The 20529-nt window shown below is 33.4% G+C and overlaps 10 protein-coding genes and 2 pseudogenes across 12 annotated transcripts, besides 3 other annotated features; 8 read left to right on the top strand and 4 right to left on the bottom strand.

Annotated features, from left to right (window-relative positions):
* Positions 1–1211: 1211 nt before the first annotated feature.
* Positions 1212–2908, top strand: TVAGG3_0274880 (guanyl-nucleotide exchange factor protein; the record flags this gene model as incomplete). The annotated part of the gene is made up of 1 exon (XM_001299571.1): positions 1217–2908. The coding sequence occupies one exon, from the start codon at positions 1217–1219 to the stop codon at positions 2906–2908; it is 1692 nt and encodes a 563-aa protein (XP_001299572.1).
* Positions 2909–3452: 544 nt separating this feature from the next.
* Positions 3453–5200, top strand: TVAGG3_0274890 (uncharacterized protein; the record flags this gene model as incomplete). The annotated part of the gene is made up of 1 exon (XM_001299570.1): positions 3473–5056. One exon carries the CDS (start codon positions 3473–3475, stop codon positions 5054–5056), a length of 1584 nt encoding a protein of 527 aa, XP_001299571.1.
* Positions 5201–5516: 316 nt separating this feature from the next.
* Positions 5517–6586, bottom strand: TVAGG3_0274900 (transcription factor, enhancer of yellow 2 family; the record flags this gene model as incomplete). Its single annotated transcript, XM_001299569.2, has 1 exon — positions 5786–6556. One exon carries the CDS (start codon positions 6554–6556, stop codon positions 5786–5788), a length of 771 nt encoding a protein of 256 aa, XP_001299570.1.
* A 966-nt stretch (positions 6587–7552) lies between these two features.
* Positions 7553–7590: a mobile genetic element.
* Positions 7553–7590: a terminal%2Cinverted (terminal inverted repeat of Banshee-A3 transposon ID:TVAGG3_0274910).
* Positions 7591–8393: 803 nt separating this feature from the next.
* TVAGG3_0274920 lies at positions 8394–9065 on the top strand (annotated as a pseudogene). Its single transcript has one exon. A coding segment is annotated over exon 1 (672 nt).
* Positions 9066–9106: 41 nt separating this feature from the next.
* TVAGG3_0274930 (protein of unknown function, DUF4106 family) lies at positions 9107–10422 on the top strand (the record flags this gene model as incomplete). Its single annotated transcript, XM_051228683.1, has 1 exon — positions 9107–10422. A coding segment is annotated over one exon (1316 nt), but the record flags the coding sequence as incomplete, so codon positions are not given.
* A 298-nt stretch (positions 10423–10720) lies between these two features.
* Positions 10721–20529: part of a mobile genetic element that runs on past the window's edge.
* TVAGG3_0274950 lies at positions 10921–11756 on the top strand (annotated as a pseudogene). The gene has a single exon. A coding segment is annotated over exon 1 (836 nt).
* TVAGG3_0274960 (protein of unknown function, DUF4106 family) lies at positions 13770–14306 on the top strand (the record flags this gene model as incomplete). The annotated part of the gene is made up of 1 exon (XM_051228684.1): positions 13770–14306. One exon carries the CDS (start codon positions 13770–13772, stop codon positions 14304–14306), a length of 537 nt encoding a protein of 178 aa, XP_051098414.1.
* Positions 15737–16372, top strand: TVAGG3_0274970 (Poxvirus D5 protein-like family; the record flags this gene model as incomplete). The annotated part of the gene is made up of 1 exon (XM_051228685.1): positions 15737–16372. One exon carries the CDS (start codon positions 15737–15739, stop codon positions 16370–16372), a length of 636 nt encoding a protein of 211 aa, XP_051098415.1.
* On the top strand, positions 16439–16828 carry TVAGG3_0274980 (protein of unknown function, DUF4108 family; the record flags this gene model as incomplete). The annotated part of the gene is made up of 1 exon (XM_051228686.1): positions 16439–16828. One exon carries the CDS (start codon positions 16439–16441, stop codon positions 16826–16828), a length of 390 nt encoding a protein of 129 aa, XP_051098416.1.
* On the bottom strand, positions 18115–18303 carry TVAGG3_0274990 (uncharacterized protein; the record flags this gene model as incomplete). Its single annotated transcript, XM_051228687.1, has 1 exon — positions 18115–18303. The coding sequence occupies one exon, from the start codon at positions 18301–18303 to the stop codon at positions 18115–18117; it is 189 nt and encodes a 62-aa protein (XP_051098417.1).
* TVAGG3_0275000 (KilA, N-terminal/APSES-type HTH, DNA-binding family) lies at positions 18803–19411 on the bottom strand (the record flags this gene model as incomplete). The annotated part of the gene is made up of 1 exon (XM_051228688.1): positions 18803–19411. The coding sequence occupies one exon, from the start codon at positions 19409–19411 to the stop codon at positions 18803–18805; it is 609 nt and encodes a 202-aa protein (XP_051098418.1).
* TVAGG3_0275010 (organellar and viral DNA polymerase type B) lies at positions 19719–20333 on the bottom strand (the record flags this gene model as incomplete). Its single annotated transcript, XM_051228689.1, has 1 exon — positions 19719–20333. The coding sequence occupies one exon, from the start codon at positions 20331–20333 to the stop codon at positions 19719–19721; it is 615 nt and encodes a 204-aa protein (XP_051098419.1).

Consider the following 20529-nt stretch of genomic DNA (forward strand, 5'->3'; position numbering starts at 1 on the left):
TCAACATTTAATATTCATCCATAGAGCACCTTAATAATGCAGTTGTACACATATATTGCCTCATAATTTTCTGGATCATTAGATCAAATTTCATATAATACTTCAATATCTACCTGTTTATATATTGAATAATGCATATAAATAGATAGAAAAGGATAAGTATTAACTTTGATTATCGATATTTGATATTTCGTGAAAATAATATCCCTATATTAAGGAATAATAATTCTACAAAGTTTGATTATAATAATATATTTTCTCAAGATAGCACCCTATGTAGATAAATATTGTTTATTATTTAGAATTTGGAATTATAAAAATTTATTTATGCATAAAAACATTTTCAACAAGTTTAAAATGCTATATTCGCACTATTGAGCGTTATATTGTCAAAAACTTAATCAAATGAACAAGATAATTTATGGTAAATATACAATTTGCTCAGTAATTATTTTTTTGGAAAAATTCGACTTATATAATCCATGTTGTGAAGGGTGTATGCCAAAATTATAGCCTCAATGTTTTTAATATTATAATGATAGATTTTGGCAATTGTGATGGATCTTATGTGGTATAAAGTGAATATTATTGTAAATTATTTCTGAGTATGAACTAATAAAAGGAAAATACTATTCATCCACTAAATTGAAATTCAAAAATTCAATTTCAAGGACTATTATTAAAGACTTATAAACATAGTTTGATTCTGAAATCATTGTTTGCCTATAAAAAGTTCTTTCAAGAAGGTTTCTCTATGAAAGCTCGCATTCCCATTCATAATAAAAATTTTGCACTTTTCTAATTTGCCGCGTCAAATGTCAGGCGGGAGGCTATCAACTAATTAAAGATTATATAATGTTATTATATAATGAAATAAAAATACGATAGAATGTCAGGCGAAAATGAGGGGAAAAGTGCGAAAAAGTGGCTTTTCAGTTTACAATTTTTAGTTGATACACCTCTATCTAAAGCAAATTACTGTATAGTTTTAAATAATTGAGTCAAATTATTGTAGAATGCCTATAAAAGCTATTTCCAACTACCGTGTTGAAAAATAATGCGATTTGAAATTCCTCCTTATATATAATAATATTTCCGTGTTCAATATCAAAATGTTTCAATTTTCTATTTATTACGGAAATATTAATAAATGTTACTAAATCTTCCAAATTGCCCCTATAAAAAATAACACTTTTTTTTCACAATATAATTTTTGATGCAAGAAAATACAGAGACATTAGCAGAAACTCCACAACCAGCACAAGAACAGCAAGTTGAAAACAGACCAAGCTATTATTCTGAAACTGATGGAGAAAAAGCTCCTTGGCTCCCTCAAATTTTGGCTAACGATAGCTCAATTCTTGCATTGCGCGAGAGATTGCTTCCCCAAACAGGTGGTTTCTCGTTTTCAAGCGATAAATTTTCGGAACAAACAGTAAGCGAATCACATTTTAATAAATTTACTTGCCTTGAATTAGTTTATCAGCATTTACAATCTATTGGACTTGCCAATACGGCTGAAACTCTTAAATACGAATCTGGTTTGGATTTTTCAGATATTTCACAAGATTTTGAACGAACTTCTCTCCGAATTTTAGCGTCATTAGGCGCCTCAAAAGGTGAAAAAATCTGGGAAATACAACCAGATCCTGGATGCATTTATGTTCAAGCTACCCCTGAAAAAAATTGCCAAAAACTACTTGTTGATAGCTCGAGAAATACTATTAGCGAGTTGTATAAGATCAAGACTGGCTCGGGTAAACTTGATACCAAAATTGTAAGACTTTCGCAGTTAATTGCAAATCTTATTTTGACAGATCTAAGTGATTATGACAAAGAACTCATTTTCATCATTTTACAAATTCACGTATCATCTCAACATTTCTTACATCATCTACTTACGATATACAATTCCGATAAATTGACCGATTTATTTGGAGATGAGAAAAATTTTGTTGCAACTCACTCCGCTCAATTAAAATTTTCTACAGTTGCATTATTAGCAGGCTGGATACGCTATTTCGGTACCTTTATTGATATCAGAGTTTTACAAGCGATTTCTGATTTCGTAAAAGAAGCCAAACAGCAGACAACTGATCTCCAACATGAATTTTCTAATATAGAATTCTTACTCAAAGAAATATCACCTGGAAAATACCGTCCTTTAAAGGAAGAACCAACTCAGATGCCAAATATTAGCGATTTCAGATTAGTTTTCAATCCAACGACGCCTATAGCGAAGATGGATCCTGAAGAAGTTGCAAGACAGGCGTCTTTGTTGTTTTTCAATGAATTCAAAAAAATACCAATCGAAGAATTTTATTATGCGTTTACAGATGGATACTGTTTGGTTAAGACGCCTCAAATCAACCAGATTTTGCATATGGGCGAAGTAATTTCTCTGAATCTTCTTGAAGAATTAGTAAATTCAAGAGATAGAATTGGTACAGCTCAGAAATACCTTGTTATTATTAGTCAGCTGTTTAACCATAGTGACTACGAGGCCTCCAGAGTCTTTTTACAGGTCTTGAAATATTTATTTGAATATAATTTTCTTCCAAATGTCCTACCGTTCTCAAGTATTCCTGCTTATTGGAAGGCAATTGGCGGCGGATACCCTGATTGTCACGAATATACGATGTTAATAGAGAATAGCGTAAATTCAAGAAAACCAGCAATCCCGAACCTTAGGATAGAGCTTATTTATACATCTGATGCATCTATTGCACCAATAAGTAACAGCGAAATCAATTACCCTGAACATAAGAAAGTGGCTGAACGAATTCATCGTTTGTACAACTTCCAGAATACTCCATACAACTTTTGGCCTGTTCAAAGTATTCAAAATATGCTCTTGAAGACGCCAAAGAGAACGTTTGAGGAAAATTTAAGTCTATTGGCTTGCTAAACTTTGTTTGAATATAGTTTATATTTATAAGCAATTTTTTTATAAGAATTACTGCTTATTGCAGATAATTTTGAGATTTCTTAATATTGATTTCTTGTTTTAAATATGCTTTGTAGGATCTGGTTAATTTGTGCAATACGTACAAAGGCTGCTATAATTCTTTAAATTTGAAACAAGATAGAAATATTATAAGTTTTTCCTTGAGTCTATATGAAGTCATGATTATCCTGCTTATTTTAAGTTAGCATAATAACGTTGTATCTCATTTGAATATGAATCGAGATCCAAATTCTATGATTTGGAAAGAAAAAAAAACTGATTTCGAGAGGTTTTATGCTTGATTCAAATGCATCCAGATGAATATATAGTATCAAAATAATTCAAACTCGAAAATTGTCATTCGGTCATTGTTTCGTGGTCAGATTCCAACGTAATTTACGTCAATTTTCAAAAAATTTACGTTTTAGTTACTTGGATGTTTTTATTATATTTCTGTTGGTCACGAAGTTGGTCCTCTCAAAATAATTGAATTGGCGCAATAACCCTGAATTTCTAGATTGGAACATGGCTACGAAAACTCCGAATTACCAGCAAGTTCGGATACCTCCTATTAAGCCTGAGCTTGTCGATTATATCGATGCTGTTCCAATGATTCCTGCTCAAATGAATCAAGCTTATGAAAGTAATAAACTCAATCTTTTCTACTTAGAGTCCGTTAAAAAGCGATACACTGCAATAATTGAAAAAGAAAGTAAATGTCTCATAGAAATTTCCCGCGAAAAGAATAAAAAATATGATTGCTCATTGCCTCAATTTAAGTATGCCCGTCATAAGTTCCAGAAGTACTTCTACAAGTATCATTATAGTAGATTCACACGATTTCAGAAGAACTATGCTTTAGTTGTTACTTTACTTCAATTCTTTAGAGAATGTATTGGATGTCATGCTCCAATCTCATTTAAGAGAGAAGTATTCACAAAACAGATCACAATGGAAGATCCTCCTGATGATAAAAAGCTTTCTTATAAGATTATTTCGCTTGGAAATTATGCAAAAGCTCTACTTCGCTCAAACAAGAAACTTGAAGCTAGTGAGCTCCTTGAGACCCTTCATAGAGTATCCCAGAATGCCGATGAAACCATCAATTACATTCCTCCAAATGAATTTGATACACAATTCATGTTATACGCAGTACAGAACGGTCTTATCAAGAAATTTGTTCAATTTGCAAAGCAGATGCCTCATCTACAAATCAAAACTGAGCAACTTCCAAAGCCTGAAGAAAAGAAACTTTCAACTACAAAATCTGCTGAATTTATTCCAGATTTTCCGATGTTTTCTGAAAATCCTGATGGTAAACCAGCAGAAGATGATGATAATGATGAATCTATTAGTGATGAAAGGCTTTTCCAGTCAAATTTGTTTGATGTGCAGCCTCAAGTACAATTAAATGATGCAGCTCCTTCACTTCTTGCTCCTCCCGTCATGTTCGATGCCGAACAGGATATTTCTACAGTTCAGACCTTTAATTTCAAAGAATTTAACCAATTTGTCCAATTTTTCTTCATTGCCCTTAACAGTGACTTCAAAACAGATAAGAAAGTCTTTACAACCATGAGATGCGCTTCCATTCGCATTTTATTCGATGTTTATTACAATACGATGGGAAATCCTTTTTATTCTCCTTACCAATCCGTCAAATACTTCATGAACATAGAGAATTCTCTGAAGAAGTCCCCAGAAACCCTTGGAATCCAAACTTCTCTTTATCCGGCCGCATTTAAGTCAAAACCGGCCAAAGAAATCTTCGGAATGTCCAACCATTTCGCCAATGCTATAGAGACTATTATTAATGTTCAGTTCTTCAACAATCCATTGGATATCGCGTTTGCAATGTACAATGTGATTTCTGAGATACAGAACGGTATCAGGGAGTCCATGAATATTAATAGTAAGATTCTAGACATGAGCTTTGACGACTTGTTTGGCTTCTTAATTCCTGTTTTTGCTTTGAATCCAACTCCATCCCCTGTTGTTTTCCACAAATTCTTATCAGCGTTTGAAGAACTTAAGATATCAACAACACTGGAATACTCATGCACATGTTTGAAAGCAATTTTAGCTCATTTTATGGAAAATAAGAATTAATTTTCTTTGATTTTTCATGATTTTGTATTTATTGACTAGTAAATAGTATTATCTTCATTGTGTATTATGCTTTTTCTGTTAATCAATAGCTTAAAACATTATTTTCATTGTGTATTATGCTTTTTTTGTTAATCAACAGTTTAAAACATTATTTTCATTCCTTTTCAATTGATGAGTTTGTTTAGATGCTTGTATCACGATATCTCAAAAGATTTGTAGGAAACTTTCTATATCGATATGTATATATATGGACCCATGTATATATTCAGCATATTCATATTGACTGAAAACAAATCCATCACCGTGAAAAAAGGAAAATTAGAGGCCATAAAATTCATTCAGATTATGCCATAATTTTTGACTAAAGTGTTAATCCTAGTTAGAATGGTGTTTGCAGGATCATATCTTAGTAAAAAAATAGAGTTTGAAGTCCCTCGTATGTTGAAATATGTAAGAGGAAGTTTTAACACTTGTATTTTCTCGTCCGAAGAACTGATTAAGAAATAACGGATAGAAATGCATATATGCATAGACTAAAGTATATAATGAATAGACTCACACTGAATAAATTCAAAACAAAATCTTGAAAATGAAATTGCAAGAATCCGAGATGATATTTTAAAAATATGTGGCTCATCCGAGATTTAAGATCCATAAACATATATATTTTAATATATATATATGTTTATAACAAAACAAAATAAAAACAATAATATAAATTAAATTAGCTTATGCAACTAACTGTTGTAAGAAAGATGCATTGCTAAGGAAGGAGAAGTACTTCTGTCTCTCTGTCATTGTTTCTTCTTCAAAGTGTTTCCTTCTGTCTGTGTATAATGTCTTTGGAGTTTCGTGGTTATTGAGAAGTGACTGGACAGAGAAGATGTCAATTGGAGAAGGTTCTTCAGTTGCCTCTTCAACAAAGTATTGTTTGGATAAGACAACTTCTCCTGGTTTCTGAGACTTGCTGATAATATTCGAAGACTCTAATATATAAGTAATCTGATACAACTTGCAAAGTGTTGTTTTGTATTTATCATTCTTCATTGATAAATACTTAGCGCATTGCTTGATATCAAGACTGTGGGAATTAAGAGTTGTGAACAACAATAAGAATCTCTGTGTCAGCAAAGCAATTGTGATGCATGGGTCTGATAAAGCAAGATCATCCATGTTAAAATCACTGTCAAATACATGATTCTGGATTGCAATGCTATTAACCGTTGGATGGATGTTAGAAAATCCTAACCATAGCAATGAATCAACACTCAATTTCTTGCAAATTCCAATTGATTCATAAACATTAAGAACATCATATAATCTTCTCTTATGGAAATGGAATTTTGAAGATAAACTCTGAATTGAATATATTTGCTTTGATCTTATCTCTAAAGTATCAATTAAAGATTGAATACTTGTTTTAAAGTCATCACTTATATGTACTGTATCTTTCTCAATGTCATGAACAAGCAAGGGATGTGGGGTAGCAACAAGAGCCATGAAATAATGAAAAATGAAACTTAAATACAGTTCTGAAAATTTGAAAATTATATATGACCGTCATCCTCAGAATAATTTCAAAGAAATTGAGAGTTTGAGATGTAGCGGAATAGCGGAACCTCTCAAAAGATTTCATGATATTCGGAATACTAACTATATGTAGATTTGAATTCTCTAACTTATGGCAAATTGAATAGATTAATTTTTGAGAAGGCATTCTATTTCATCAAGCCAAATCAATATTTGAATGATTGTTTCGTACAACATGATTATCTAAGACATACAGGTCCTACTGTAAACTTGATTCTCTGACATAAAATAAATTTATCTTTTCAAAAAGAACAAAAAATTGATAAAAAGTGACATGGCCAGTTATCGTTGTTTCAATATGGATTAATCGTTTTTTATGGCTGCGCTAGTAATTTTTCAATTATATAATCTTAAGACTAAGTAGATCATGAACATTCAAATTTTACAATCAAGCAAATTTCGGTTCCATTGTTTGATTTTTTCCTAGACTACCATACGTTAAAACGCTTGCTCGTTCCTATTAATTATTTATAGTACAATGATTGATTTCATATATCAGAGTTTTGCTATTGGAGAAATGCTGCATTCGATAATATTTGCGGGAAACATGTATAAGATTTGGAAAATGGAAACAAATGTGATATCTGTTGTCCATAAGCAGCATCTTCGGAACTAAATTTAACAATAAAAACAATCAGCAAAGAAAAAATTTATGTAATATTATTGTTTTGACTTTTGTAGTGTTAATAAGTATAACGTGTTTTAGCTCTCATTTTGGCTATGATTCGTGATTTGATATTTAGGGTTATTTTACAATCCAAAATATTCTTGGTAAGAAAATGCATAAATGCTACGGAGAATTATCCTTAAAAGGAATTTGCTTATAACTATGAAGCGTCAAATTTTAATGAACTTCAATTCAATCGCTCATAAAATGTTGGTGGAGTTCATACAGTGGGGAGGTATTGTTGTAAACAGAAATTCATCAAAAGTGACACCTCAGAAAAGCTAAAATATTGAATTTTTGGAACTTTTGATAGAGCACGTTTTTAAATATTAATTAAAGTAAATGTATATTTTGTAAAGATTCTTTTTAATAAAAAATAAAATTTTGAAGAAGAACACAAAATCTTCTGAAAAATAATATCACATAAACTCATATTATTTTCTAATATATAACTATTTTATATAAAAATCAAATTCAATGATCTTAAAAGCGAAGGATAAACCTCAAAATTTACGAATATAATGAGTGGGAATATAATGCTTATCTATCATAAAACCATATGAAATATCAATTTTTGCTTTACGCCTAATTTTTGACGACAATTAGCAAAAAATGTTAAATGTTAACACTCAGTCCATTTGAATATGAAAAATAAAATTGACTTTGATTAAATGTTTTTATTTATCATGCAATTCTTCTTGCGACCAAAGATTTGAATAAAATTTCAAAAAATAAGATAGCTTAAAAAATAATATACGGTAGTGTTTACTAATAGATGAATAGTATATAAATTCAAAAAAAAAAAAAAAAAAGGTAGTGGGGCCTCCAGGCACTTCGTGCCCTCTAGCCCTGAAGATGTTTAGTATAACTTTGTCCGGACAAGTAAGGGTCTATCGTCACTACAGGAAAAGTTACGGGCGTTCCAAGGAAGTATACTTTGAGAAGACTTTTTCCCCTTATAGAATGAGATAGGACGGTTATTTTACAAAACTGACAACACTTTGACCGAGTAGTTTTTTGTGCTGAACAAATAGTGTCATATAAAAATCTGTCGAAAACCGCTTTTTAACTTCACTTAAAATGCCACGTAAGCTACGTAAGAATATACGTCAGAGGAAGAGAGCATTGAAACATCCAATAGTAAAACTGACACCACAACAACAGTTGCAACAACAAATAATGAATGACCCCACTATGTTGCAACAAATGTCAAGCAATCCTATGCTTTTAAACCGAGTTTTTGGTGCACAGAGTGGAGGTTTAAGAGCGGCACTTTTAGCAAAAATGGCAGGCTATGGTGGAGCTGCAGACGGAACAGCTTATAACCCTCAAAGTCAAATGAATTTGAGTTCACTCAAAAATCAAATAACAGATGTCAAAAAGTCAAACATAGACATACAGAAACAAATAAGTGAAAACGAAAAGAAACTAGAATATGACAGACACACAAAGAAACTAAATGAGTTAAACGTAGAGAAAAAGAAGAAAGAAGAACAACTGAAAGAACTAAGTACAGAGGAATATACGAAAAAAGTGTCAGAAAAAGCAGCAGAAGTAGCAAAATGGAACAAGATGTTATAAATTTGAAAAACCATACTACTCAATATAAAGTACTGAAAGATGAAGAGATAAAACAAAAAGCCCTGAAGACATATATGGATAGCGATGAGTATAAAAAAGAAGTTGAAGCAAATGTAAAGGCAGAAAAACTTTTACAGTTGCAAAACCAAACCGTACAGTATGAAAACTTAGCACAAGAAAGTAAAAATAACGACGCAGCCATGCAAAAGGCAATGAAAAGCGCAGAATATATAAAAGCTAACAATGACTGGTTAGATGCCCAAGCCAACGCTAAAGCAGCCCAACTTATAGGGTCAATAAGGACAAAAATACAAGCGGATGAAGACAGTTCAAATGAAGCTTTATTGAATGCTGACTTTAAGAACGCCTTCGAAGCTCTTCATAGTAAGGTGAAACTAGTGAACGACTTCTCATCTGGAAAGAAACTGAAGTCTGAAGGTTTCGACAAAGAGTTAAAAGAAGTAGCACAAAATATGGCGAAAATAACAGATGCAGCAACGAGACAGGCAGTTCAAAGTGCCTATGACGCCGTTAGAGCAACTGTTGTGGAAAGTCAAGAAAAAGAGTTACAACAGACCAAAACAGACCTAGTAAATGCTTTCTTAAAAACGAAAAGTCAGGTAGGACATTATGCTGCAGATGGAACATATGTGCCAGCTGGTGGAACTTATATACCACCAAACCCTCCAAGAGAAGCACCTGCACCAGGACTACCTAAAACATTTACATCGTCACATGGACACAGACACAGGCATGCACCAAAACCAACACAACAACCAACAGTTCAAAATCCAGCACCACAACCAACAGTTCAAAATCCAGCACCACAACCAACAGTTCAAAACACTACACAACAACCAACAGTTCAAAACCCTGCACAACAACAACCTCCACAACCAGCACAGCAACCAACAGTTCAAAACCCTGCACAACAACAACCACAAACAGAGCAAGGACATAAAAGAAGTAGAGAACAAGGAAACCAAGAATTCTTAAAAATGCTTAAAGAAGACTATGGTTACCCAGCTACTCTTGACTTTAGTGACAGATATAAAGAAGCTATTAGAAAGTTCAAGGAAGGAAATACTGACCCGAACCTATTTAGCTTTATGGCTCAGCACCAAATGGGATATAATTTCAAACCTGGAAAATACAAACTCGCTAAGGGATATGATTTAATAGCATATCATCCAAATGACATGACTGAATTTACTCCGAGATATTTGGTGTCAGAGCTAAATGACAATTCAACTCTCTTCATGAAACGCGTAAAAAATAAAGACGGAACGAAAGAAGAAAGGTTTATGAGTCCGGATGACTTAGATAGGGAACTTGTTAAAAACGGTCTCGGAATATATGAAATGCCAGCAGATGAGGTACAAGAAACTCCACAGGAAGAAGTTCAGATACAACCAGACATGGAAGAAATAGTTCAGCAACAACAGCTAGAAGAGCCTGAAGGAAACGAACAAGTCCCTCCTTTGGAAACTAACTTCACAGAACTAGATGAAGATTTGGAACAGCCGAAAAATCTTGACCCTCAACAAGAGTATGAGGTGAATATGGAATCTTTCCAAGAGTCTAAGAAAAATTCGGCTGACATAGTAGAAGAATATCGAAAAATGTTTGCCGACATACAAAAGACTCCAACATCAGATGAAAATATTCAGCATAGAATGGAAGAACTGAAAGAAAATGTACACAAATACAACAACCCTTTTTACTTACGAGCATATAACGTTCAATCTTTGGATGAACTCGGTGAAAATAAAAGGTTAAATTTCAACAAAACATATAGAAATGAAACATTGTTTAAAGTTCATTCAGAACCTAGCCAATATGGAAACAAACCTACTTTTATTTCTGCAGACTATGGAACTACAATGAGATGGGGTCATAAAGCTAACCCGGATAGGTGGTTCATAAACTTACAACCACAATTCAAGAAGTTGTAGACGCAATGGAAGTGAATGGTGAACCAGATTTAGCTGGTATTTTCAGCGCGGCTTTAATGCCATTGAAAGATATGAAACATGCAGATATTTTGGACCAGTATGAAATGAACATGGCTGATGGAAATATAACACCTGACGTTCTAAAACATTTATCTCAAAGAACTACACAGAACCATAGAGATGGTATATTGGTGAAGAGTTTAGAAAGAGAGTTAGGGAGAGAGAAGGAAGAGAACCTATTGTACATGACCTTGCAAACGAAAGTTTACAAAATGTCATAAAAACTTACTTTGCAGACGATGAAATGAGAAGGGATGAATATTTAAGAAAAACTCAAATGGACAGTACCAAATGAAATGTTAGTATTGAAAAACATGTTCCTTGACAAAATAAAACCAACTACAGAAATAAATGACGCAAGACTGAAACATTGGGTAAAAGCTTTCCCATTCACAAAAGATATTGTTGGTAACATGGAAAGAAAACCAGAATGGCTACAAAAACATATATTTGGAAACGAGCTTATTCCATATGGACAAGCTCTGTTTGAAGAGCTTGAACCGGAAACTCAGGAAAGAGTCATGCAAACAATACGCGAAGACTCAAATACAAACTATGACAAAATCTTTCTAGGATGTAGGTTACCTGAGATGGGCGACCAGAGCCCAAAGGCAAAAAGGACATGGGAAATTTACAACATACTAGGTGAACATGAGGCAAAGATGCAACAACTTGAAGCAGAGGGCAAGTTACCAAAAGCGACACCAAAGAAGAAGAGAAGAGTAAACAAAGTGAAAGTAGTGAAGAACAAAGTGAAAGTAGTGGCAATGAAGGAAAAAGAAGAGTTAAAAACTCAGCCAGGAAGAAAGTAAAGCTTGGTCCACGTGGGTTCTATTATGACACATAAATTCAACTATTCTATATTTTTACCCATATGAAATTACGCCGCTCAGAATTAACGCCAACAGTTTTGGATGCCATGAATGGAAATGTTTCCGAATGGTATAACGAATGCGACAATGCCATTAGAAGGTCAGAAATAGTTCCTGGAACTTACGAATATACAACTGCTGTTTCTTATGGAAACGTAGGTGAGTTTGGTGAAGGTTCTTCAACAACAGTAGATATTGCTTGCGACAGGTTTCATATAATTTCTATTGACAACTCATTCTTATACGTGGAACAAGACATTGAAATAAAACCTTCTGCCAGGTTGTCTGACAAGAAAGGTTGCAATGGAATTTTCTATGTCGGATACCAATATGCTCCAGAAGTTTTCATGGGATATAAGATATATTCTAACTCTGACTTAGTTCAAACAGTAACATGGGCAAACTATGAATGGTTCGCTTGAGAAACTCAGTACAACCACAAGCTAGAGAACAAACAGACCAGTATGCAAATATTGAGAAAATAAGAAGACTTGACCCTAACGTTCCAGGAGTTTATGTTAACCTTTCTGGTTCAGATGGAAATGCTGCCACTAAAGTAAAACTGAAACTTAGAGTTCCTTTGTCATCTTTCCTCATCTTCAGGTTTTTAAGATACTTGCCAAACTGGGCAGGAAAAATTTCTATTGAACTTACTCCAAGCAAAAATAACTTAGTCATTGCACCAACACAAGACCCATTCACTCTTACAGAAGTAGTGGAACAAATAAAACGTCATTCGCCGACTTTTGCAAAGACAAAGTTGACTTAGACTTTGGTTTCTCAAACCTCAACACTGAAGTAAACTATTATTTCAATGCTGCTGGAACTGCTTGGGACCCAGTTAAGTTCACATGCGAAAAATTTGAATGCAAGAGAATAGAAAGCAGACTTGCAGTCTATATGTTGGACCCAGATATTTCAAATGCTTTAGCTGCCAAATATATTGCAGTTCCACTTATGTTCCCTATACACCAAATATCTGTCAAAGACTTTGCAGGTGAAGTTGGAAACCAAAATCCAGGAACCGCAGGTGCAAGAACAGATATTGCTTAACAACTGCAATGAAACACGCAGATACTATGTTTGTACTGTTCAGACGAACTATAAATGACTATTCTTGTTTCTACAACCCCGGTATTAAATATCATATAAACATAGATGGCAAATATTATCCAAGAGAAGAATATTCTACAGTTGAGGATATGAGGTCATACAACTTGACATTAGATGCTATGAACTTTAACAACAACTTCACAACAACCATTAACCCTGAAATGCAAAGTTCTATTATGCCATATGTGAAAGTATGGACCCATACAGGAAGTCAAAAAACTCAATATACAAATGGAGACCGTTCAAACTTTTGGCTTGGCATTCCATTTGCTGACTCAGAAGACTTTATGGTGGTATTTCAACTGTTGGTACAGTTCAAATACAATATACTGGTGACAGAGACGGTCCATATGAACTGAGAGCAAAGAAGTTTACAAAACCAATAGCACTTTTCACGGAAGATGCTCTTTTGAAGATTCGTTCGATGAAACCTGCTGGGGCTCCTCAGATTGGCATAACGACAGCTTCCATCGAGCAGATTTTGGCAGCAGGTCAGTAAGTTGTTCTTGAACTGACTTCTCTCCGTCAAATATTGACAGTACGCCAGTTTTGACATAAAATTGTATTATAAACTTTCCTTTAGAAATATCTGTAAGTTTTGTTGTTATATTTTTGTCTGCTTCAAGAACTTTCACCATTTCGGTTATACCAACTTTCTTTGCTTTATGAAAATATTTTGGTTCAGCAAAGACTGCTATTCTATAACATTTTCCATTGTTTGTATAAAGAACTATTCTGTCAATGTATTTGTATTGTTTGTGTGTGTAAACTTTGTTTTGCTTCAATTCGAAGAGATATCCGAATACGTCCATCTTTTTATTCTAAGTAAAATGTCATTTCCGAAAAATAGAAGCGTAAGTGTTTCAAAAGGTTTAATGGCGGTGGCAGATGTGAAGTTAAATTCACCAACTCAAACAAACAGTCAAAGTGTTATTGTCAATGTCAAAGAAAGAGATGTTGAAGTGGGGAAACCATACGAAGACGAAGATGGTATAACAATTGTTCCTGTAAAAGAACAACCAACATACCCTGAAGTTAGCAGAGACTTAAGTTCTGTTGCAGATATTCGAAACGACTACCAACAACTGAAAAACAAACTTCAAACTCAGGAGAAGATTTGTCAAGCTTTAGGTATAATGTTAAACTTGGTCGAACACAACCCTGTAAAAGTGAACTCATATGTCATTGCACCTCATGAAGTTTTGAAAGAACTATTGAAACTTTTGACAGAGGCAGACGATATAAACATCAAAGAAATAGAACCCGACATTAGTTGCTGTGGTGTTTCATATAATGTCATTGACAAGATATACGTTATGAAAGGAGGTGAAACGTTGAACTTAAAGTATAGTTTCCCAGACGTTATAAAAATATTTGACGACCACAACATTTCATTAAAGTTTATTTGCTAAGTAAATGGCAGAAGACATAATGGTTTATACTATTACGACTAAAAACCCTGAGTCATATAATTCTATAACAACAAACTTACAAAGTCCTCAAGGACGATATTGTAAACTAACCTTAAACACAATGACGACTAAAGCCTGTTTTGCTCTTTTGACACCAGAAGACTTTATTGTTGTGAATGGTAAAAAATACTCCTTTGAAGATACTTACTCAGATATACCACCAACAGGTTTGTTGACTTATTTAATACTTTAAGTACGGGTGTAACATGTGCTGCAACTAGAGCAGGTTTCATTATGTTTGGATGTCCGACTGAGTTTACTATAAACGATATGAGCTATAATACAAAACTTATTTCTGGTTTTTACTACCAACAGTTTCCTATAACAGGAAAGGTGTCATACAAGGAATGTCTGTTCCATTGACTTTAAGCACACCTATTTTATATATTGTTTCAAACTTAGGTTCAAAGTGTTATTCGAATGTCGACAGAAACTATTATGACCAAAAGATACTTATGCGTATAAACAATACTTTCTCTGCTGGTTTGCCTATTGTTCATTCGAATGCAGAATTTTCAACCTTAGTGAACTCAAACACTTTGGCAAGTATAACGTTGACATTAGTTGACGCAAACTTTGTTCCTGTAAAACTTTTATGTCCTATGTATTTGTCAATGACGGCAGAAAGTTTCGAATTGGAAGATGCAACTGGTGAAAGTATTGTATTACAAGAACAACTTCAACAACAAATAGCTCAAGAACAACAAATGCAACAAATGGAACAACAAAGTCAAGAATAAAAAAATAATATTTTTTTTATTTTTATAAAAATGTACAGAATAGATGTTTCAGATTTTTATGACTTCCAAGCATTCAGAAATATGTGTCCATTTCGAGACTATAACAAAGCAGTCGAGAATTTGAAACGTTTAGTCATTTATGTCGACTCTGCCCCAGAATGTTATGTCATGAAAGAATGGGATGTTGTCTTTAACAAACCAAGAGCAACAATAGTGTCTGAACAAGAATGTAGACAGAAACTTAAGAAAATAAAAGTTGTACAAGTTGGAATGAAGATGTTAGATGCTTGGGATATCTTATTGTCAAAACTTGAAGATTTTTCAGTTCGTGGTATAAAGTTTTATACACCTTCTCCAAACTTCTATTCTATCTTCACTGGATATAAATATGAACAAGTAGAATGGAAACACAGTATTATAGAAGCTTGGTTAGACCATGTCAAAGAAATTATATGCAATGGAAACGAAAAGGTTTATGAGTATATCTTATGTTGGTTTGCAAACATCTTACAACATCCAAGTGCTAAAAATGAAACTGCTCTCATTATAATTGGAAAACAAGGAACAGGTAAGAACACATTCTTTACAGATATCTTGTGCAAACTGTTAGAAGGTTATTCGAATCCGAATATGACAAACTTAGAAAACATCTGTGGCAAGTTTAACTCCTCAATAGAGAATATGAAACTTATAGTTTGCAATGAACTTCAAAGTATAGATACAACAAAAGTTTTGAACTCAGATGCTTTGAAGAGTCTTATAACAGACAAAGTTGGAGTTGTTGAAAGAAAGTATAAAGACCAAAGAGTTTGTGAAAATGTTGCAAACTTCATTATGGTTTCAAACAATGTTGTTCCGATGAAGTTAGAAAGTTCTGACAGAAGATATGTAGTTGTCAGAACGTCAGATTCTCATATGCAAGATACAGAATATTTTGACGACTTAGCAGAAACTTTGACATCTGACTTTTACAACCACTTGTTCTCATATTTCATGACATTAGATATTTCTAAGTTCAATCCAAGACAAATTCCACATACCGAAGAGAGACAAACATTGTTAGAAGCAAACAAGAGTGTATATGAACTGTTCATAGATGAAACTGACTTTGTGTCATTAGATGAAAGGTCATTGTACGATTCGTATAAACAATATTGTCAAGAATATGGTTATATGACAGCTTCTAAACGAACATTCTTGGCAAATGTCAAAAGTCTTTTAGATGTTCAGAATGGTGTATATACAAAGAAAAATTTTTCTGAGTAAATTTTAAAAAAAAATATTTTTTTATCCGATAGAAAAGATGACAAATTCATCTCAGTAAATAAGTACATGTCAGGACTTAAAGAAGAACTAGACCCATTCACATATTTGAATGTTTACTTCTACCATTTTGAAAAGTCTTCATTCAGCAAAGTTTGGAACATCGAACCAGTTAAGTTTGCTATTGTGACTAAAAATGGTGCGAAATTTGAAGACTTAGACATAGAAGGTTTGTTAACAGTCAAAGAAAGTTTTGACAGAAGGTTCTCAAACCTTAAAGAAGGCAAAGCATACAAACTTGTTATACCTTATGAACCAAAGAAAGCAGACGACTATGAATATTATGAGTCTAAAGTTGTAGAAGTTCAAGGTAAATTGGGTAAAAAGATTTTAGAGTCTAAGCCAGTGTTTGCTCCTAAAGAGGAAGAGAACATTGACATTGACCCAGAAATGTTCTAAAAATAAAATTTTATTTTTACATGTCATATCTCCCCTTCTCTGGAACTGGTTCAGGTTCTTTCTTCTCTTCTTCTACTTTCTTTTCTTTCTTTTCTCTCTTCTTCTTTTCTGGTGGAGTTATGTCAAACTTCTCAGAACCATATTTTTTGTAAAAGTTCTTTGTCCTTTAATAGCTCTTCTATTCTGTTTTCTATTTCATCTTCAAGAACAGTGCATGTGTCTTCTTTGCATTCTAAGAAGTTTTGTTGGACTTCATCTCTCCAAGAGGCGTCATCTCTGTCAACAAGTCTGTCATTGACAAATTTTAAGACTTCTCTGCTTAATGTTTTATGGTTCTTGTCATATTCCCAGAAACAGAACTTTAGAACAAATTCACCTTTCTTGTTTACACTATGTAAGATTTTATGGTCTACAGATGTTTTGCTGTCGAAAAGCTTGTCTCGAATATAGATAGCGAAATCACTAGACATTTTCTAAAAGATAAAAATTTTAATTTTTCTAAAAATATGTTAGAAAAAAAGTTTGCTGACATTGACAAAAAATTTGAGAATGTTTTAAACAAGAACAAGAGGAAGTTGGAAAATGCTCAGATAAAGCCTATACATGACAAGTTCTTATTTGCTCAGAATGGTATAACAGGTCTAATTGCACCACCTGGGTCGGGTAAGACTTTCACTTATCTTAAAATGGCTGCACAACAACAAGAACTAGATGAGAAGAACCCATTCTATGAGTTAGTTGTCATTTGTAGTACTTCGGGTCAATTTGACCAAACCGTCAATTCGTTCAAAGATATTATAAAGAAGTCTAAGTTAGTATGTATAAAAGACTCTGAGTTGTTAGATTGGATAAAGAAGTACCAAAGAAGGGTTTTGAAGTACAATGCTATAAATGAGTATATAAATTCTAAGTTTAAAGACCCAAATGAGGAAATGCAGAGAATATTAGAGAAGAAACACTTCAGAAACAAACAGAAAGAGATAGAATACATTTCGAAGAAATTGCAATCTTACGATTGGAAAACGTACCCTCATAGGTGTCTTCTTATCTTAGATGACTTTGCTTCTCATCCTTTGTTAAAGAATAGAGAACAAGATATGTGTCGAATTCTTAAGAAGCTCAGACACTTTAACATCTCAGTTGTCATTTGTGTACAGACAGCCAAGAGTTTAAGTAAGGATGTAAAGAGAATACTTACTGACATTGTACTTTTCCCCGGATTGTCCGAAGACGATTTCATGGAACTTATGAAAGAGTCCATGGCAGGTAAGTTTGACAGACATGAACTATGGGAGAGGTACAAAGTCATACAAGACCCTCATACTTCTTTCAGAATTCACATCTACGCAAACAAAGTTCAAATTGTAAAAAGTCAAGCGTAAAAAATGTAAGTGTTTAGTCTTAGTCTGTTGTGGTTCTGCAGCTTTCGGTTCTTCTGGCTTTGGAATGGACTCGGTTGGTGGTACGTCAGTCATCCGTTTGTGTCCTGTCGGAAGGAAAATATTTTCCTGTTGGAAGGAAGAGTTCTTCCTGTCGGAAGGAAAATTTTTTCCTGTTGGAAGGAAAATTTTTTCCTGTCGGAAGGAAAATTTTTTCCTGTCGGAAGGAAAAACTTTTTCTGAAGTTCGACCAAAAAGTTCTCAATTTTCGAAAATTTGAATGGTTTACGGACGGACAACTGGAAAAATTTTTCCTGTTGGAAGGAAAATTTTTTCCTGTCGGAAGGAAAATTTTTTCCTGTTGGAAGGAAAATTTTTTCCTGTTGGAAGGAAAATTTTTTCCTGTCGGAAGGAAGAGTTCTTCCTGTCGGAAGGAAAATTTTTTCCTGTCGGAAGGAAGAGTTCTTCCTGTCGGAAGGAAATTTTTTTCCTGTCGGAAGGAAGGACTCGGAATGCCAGAAGGATTTGACAAGACAATTTACCTTATAGAGCTACCTGAGCCATCTGAAGTCAAGACCAAAAATAAATGGTTCATTTACTCTGCTTGTTTGAAGTTGTCAAAATACTCTGTTATTTTTTCTTTCAGTAGCGGCAAATCTTCTTTGAAGGTAAGTATTGTACAACCTTTAATATCATAGTGTGTTTGAGGTAAAGTATCTTGAACTATTTGTTTCACATCTTCATTTGGTGTCATTGAAATCGGTAAGTTTTCGCGATAGAACCAATTTCTGTCAGATTTGTAAATCTTAGCAAGGTCGTAAAAGCTTTTGTTGTTTCTTCTGACTAAATGCAACATAACCATATCTTTATCTTCTTCATTTTCCATCTCTTCAGTATAAATCATATACTTATAGTTCTTTTCCTTTCCTTTTGGTACCGAACGTGGTATTCTTTTCTGAATGCTTTTGTCTTTTGCTTCAATGACTTCATCTTTTGCTTCAAGCTTGTTCTCTAGCTCTTCACGTTCTTGTCTATGAATTTCATCTAACATCATGAAAATATAACAAGCGTAACGAGGTGAAGCCCACATTGCAACAGCATTTACTAAAAGTCTATGAATATAATATCCTTTCAAACCATTTGGCAAATTTTTACGATTTTCGTATGGAATCTCGTTCCTCGGTTTTTCGAGGAACGCAAACATATGAGGAAATTCTTCTAAAAGTTCTTTTGTCTGTTGGTTTTCAAACCAATGAAATGCTTGCTTTGTAGAACGAAGAGCATTCAAAATACTTTGCATTTGGTACATGTCGTCTTTGACCGAACGAATGAGACGTAACTGTTTGTTAAACTGAACCCACTCATATTCTTCATTTATGTCTTCATGAACGATAGCAGTTGTTGTGTTCTCTGTTGTTGTCATATCTGTCCTTATATTCCGGATAAAAAAAATATTTTATAAAAAATTAGCGTTATTTTCTGACTTTCACAAAAGACCAAAAATAAACGCTTTACATGTATTTTTCAGCAACTTCGTCAAATAATTTTATAGCTTTACCTATCTCATCTACTTCAAACGTTTCTTTACCTTTCGTGGGAGCACCATAAATTTTCTCAAACTTTTCAAGTAGTTCTGTTTCTGCAGCTCTCATATCGTTAACAAACACAACCTTAACTTTATTGACTATACTGTCATATCTTTGAGTTATATTATATGTTCTTCCTATCTTATATCTCTTTGTATTGAAGTCCTTCGGTTTCTGAACGATGTAAAGTAAGCCTTCACTGCAACGTTCCGTATCGAATGAACCATATGTTATGAAGTTATATCCAACAACTGGGTCTAACCATAACAAAACTATTGGTATAAGACTTTTGTCTATAAGATATGCTCTTGTTCCATAGAATGCTACTGATATCATAAGCTCAGGATTTCTTGTCAAAATTTTCTGACTAGAAGCATTTTTAACCCAGTCGTGGGATGTTTTCTTTCCAGATGGAGATATAATGTCTGACAAAGAATATTTCTTGTATTTCTTTGAGTATCTTACGTTTAAATCACCTATTCTAACCACTTTGGTGTCATTGTCTATCTTTTTAACTGTTTCAAACTCAATGTTTGTCATTTTCTGTTTCTTACATACAAAATAAAAAAAATTTTTTTTTAAAAACTAACTTTATTTTTTCTATCTTGTATCTTAAGGAAATTCATGAAATTTGGTCATTTTTTTACGATTTCAGGGATTTTTTTACGAAGTGTTAAAGTTCTCTTCGTAAAAAAATAACAGTTATATAATGAAATTTGGTCATTTTTTCACGATT

The sequence above is a fragment of the Trichomonas vaginalis genome, chromosome V, assembly GCF_026262505.1.
Source record: "Trichomonas vaginalis G3 chromosome V, whole genome shotgun sequence".
Taxonomy (NCBI): domain Eukaryota; phylum Parabasalia; order Trichomonadida; family Trichomonadidae; genus Trichomonas; species Trichomonas vaginalis.